General features: G+C 38.0%; 1 protein-coding gene across 2 annotated transcripts in view; it reads left to right on the forward strand.

Annotated features, from left to right (window-relative positions):
• The first annotated feature begins 1,106 nt into the window (after window positions 1–1,106).
• mtm1 (myotubularin 1) overlaps window positions 1,107–3,137 on the forward strand; it is a 24,867-nt gene continuing 22,836 nt past the window's right edge. Inside the window, exons 1-2 of one of the 2 annotated variants that reach the window (XM_065248789.2) lie at window positions 1,107–1,201; window positions 2,693–2,778. In XM_065248789.2, the coding sequence (XP_065104861.1) occupies window positions 2,716–2,778 (63 nt within the window). In that variant the 5' untranslated portion in view covers window positions 1,107–1,201; window positions 2,693–2,715. Of the gene's footprint in view, window positions 1,202–2,689; window positions 2,779–3,137 lie in introns of both variants that reach the window. The other variant, XM_065248790.2, reaches the window with a different exon arrangement.

The following is a 3,137-nucleotide window of genomic DNA, read 5'->3' on the forward strand; positions in this document are numbered from 1 at the left end:
CAGACAGCTTTAAAATAAATGACTGAGGCTAGGTGTCACACCAGAGGGGTTATTCTTATATTTAATTTAAAGGTGCCATAGAATAAAAAACTGTATTTACCTATAGACATATATGAACATTAAGAGCTCTGTGCATGGTAATGACATATCGTGAGCCTCAAATGTGTTTGTTTCCTCCTTTTTATGTAAACCTTGTGCATGCAAAAGAGATAAAACAAAGTTAGCGCTACATGCTAATTAATCCTATATGATAATGTTTAGGCTGAAGTTTTACTATTGACTTCAGCCTACGTTTTGCGGGTCCATACTGAAAAAAACATTACCACTTACAACTCAGAAACGTCCATTACCAATCCTTGAACTGATTTGGAAAGTGGTTGATGTCCTCAGGGCAAAATGTTGTGTTGACCCAAGAACAACATTTTTCTAAATAAAACCTAACCCCACCCCAAACCACAACCCTAACCATAACCAAACCCTAAAATCAGAGGGACATGATAAGTGAAAAACAATGGTCTAGAAAAAGTTAATCCTGGTTGTAAGCTTAAACTTAAAACAAACTGTAAACTTATTTCAGAAATCTGATTGAAATGTTGTCCCAGGGTCAACAACCAATTGGCAAAATCAGGAGAGCCCGTTAGCAATCTCCAAACAATCAGTTGTTTCACAAAATCTGTATTTTCGTCTATTTTCTGTTTACTAATTTGAAATACTGACATGAGCCTGAGAGCAGAGCCAATCAGAGCAGAGCTCAATATTATTGTTCATGACCCTCCCATAGAGGGCACAAATAGACCATTTAATTCAAAGGATAAATCCTATGGTTGTAAATGGACATGTAAAAACATTTCTGGATAATTTTTGAACTTAATTAAGTTACATACCTTCTATGTAAATATCAAAGAACCATTTTAAATAAAATTCCAATGCATTCTCCGGCACCTTTAAATGTAGCAGAGTGTCATGCTTTTATGTTGTTTCCCAAGATGAAGCTATGCAATTTTAATATAAAAGAATCCCTGCTGACGACTATTACGAATATTCCTTATCAAAAATACAACTCCCTAAATTCCTTGCAGTACATGAGTTGACAAGTAGCCAATGAGCGCCGTGACCGCTATCACGTGACTCGGGCTGAGCGCTTCCTGCGGCTGTGCAAAACAGACTGGCGATCTCGGCAACGGAGAATTGCAGTTTCTGGGTAAGTAAACGCGTTTGCAAACGACATATCTCATCGGTCTCTTGTTATGTTTTCTCGGCGAAGGTTCGGTTCGTATTTGGGTCTGCTTAGAGGAGAGGCCAGGCTACAGTTAACACTTGAGAGCTGTGTTAGAGATAGGCCCAAGCTATTTCCTGGTCTCAGTCCTGTGCTGGAATACATTCACTGTGTACGAGCACAGATGACATCGTTAGAAGTTATAAAAGTACATCTGGAAAGCTTGTTTACACGCGTCTGTCGTGGTCTGTTGTTGTTTTACACTGTGCAGGGAAATAGATCGGTATATATATGGGCCAGACTAGTACTAGTCAGAATTTTCCATCATATCATCACACAAGTTAGTGAACTTATAGCCGCTTTCTTTCAATAATTGTTCAGGGCGTTTAAACTGTCAGGGTTTGGGGTATATGAAGAAAATCAAATGGAAACTTATCGCTTGCGTTTTAGAATAAATGGCCAATAAATGGTTTATGGTTATGTAAGACTATCAACTTACGCAGCTTTTAACTGTGCTTGAACAACTATGTAACAGTTTACTTTGAAATGCTGTTATGTCTACTGAATGACTAAATGCTAAAGAACGAGAAGAGTTGTGACAGCAGGCCGTGAAGGTGTCCCGTCACGCCAGAGATCCATAGCTGTCCTGTCATCATTATAAATATACTGTACCTCTCTCTATCGCTATCTCTCTCTCTCCGTCTCTTTCTGAGCAGTAATATCATGAGTCATGCCTGATATGTGAACATCCACACATAATTTGCCCTACAAATAATTACGTCCCATCAGGTCTTTACTTGCGTTTTTCTGATAACTGTATACAGTTCAAATAATGACAGCAGGCTGTAAAGTTAGGATGTTGTCTGTAAGCAAAGGCGTCACCTTAACTTGTTAAATCAATGCAATTACTGTATATCACCGCTAGTTTAATGGTTACTCCCTCATGTTAACGAGCATAAGTTGTTCCTTTAGATGTCTTGAAATGAAATGAAGTGATCATTACAGGCAGTTGTTGTGGTGATACTGAGAAATGCTGTGGTGATACAGTGATGGTGAGATATTTGTAGCATGTTTCTAAATATTAACCCTGTACTGTATATCATGTTATTTACTTGATAAGTACAAAAAGACATCAACTAATCTGTCCCACAATGCATCACTTAACAGGATCTCACACAGCTGTGGTAAATTGATAGCTCATTTTGATACTGTCGATTCACAGTTTCACCGTCTATACTTCCTCTGACATCCACTCACTGACACAGCTGTGGTTTCCACCATAATAATAATAATTATTAAACAGAGACATAATAAAAAATGCAAGGTTTAAGAGAACTGTGGCACAAAAAGAGCCTGCAGACAATGACATTGTTTGTAATCTGGTGTCGTCTCTTTTATGCCCTCTATACTGTCATTAAAAAGCAGTTAATAAAATAAAAAACAGAAAACAATTGATGTCCTCTGGCCTTTCAGTAGCAGTGGAAGAAGCAGACCAATCCATGGCTTCGGCTCCTATAGCACCTTACAACTCCAGTCACCTGGGGAACAGCTCCAGCCAAAACGTGAGTGATGTTCATCTCTCTATTCACCCGTTCGTCCTTGTTCTTTAACTAGTTTTTTTGTAATTTTTATCTCTCTTGCTTTTAAAACTACATTATCCTGTAATAGTGCGAAGCTATTGTTGGAGGGTTAGACTTTCGTTTTCTGCATTAATAAATAATGCGCTTCACTGGTATCAATGGAGCTGCCTTTGCTTTCCGTTTTTCTATAGTATCAAGCGCCATATATAGATGCTATAGGGGAAACATATGTGAACAAGCCACATGTGAAAATTTAGAGCCAGTTTTTTCTATTTTTGCGTTAACACTTCTTATTTTATAACTGTGCACTTGACAATTCAGCACAGCAGTATATATAGTGT

The sequence above is a fragment of the Paramisgurnus dabryanus genome, chromosome 2 (assembly GCF_030506205.2).
Source record: "Paramisgurnus dabryanus chromosome 2, PD_genome_1.1, whole genome shotgun sequence".
NCBI lineage: Eukaryota > Metazoa > Chordata > Actinopteri > Cypriniformes > Cobitidae > Paramisgurnus > Paramisgurnus dabryanus.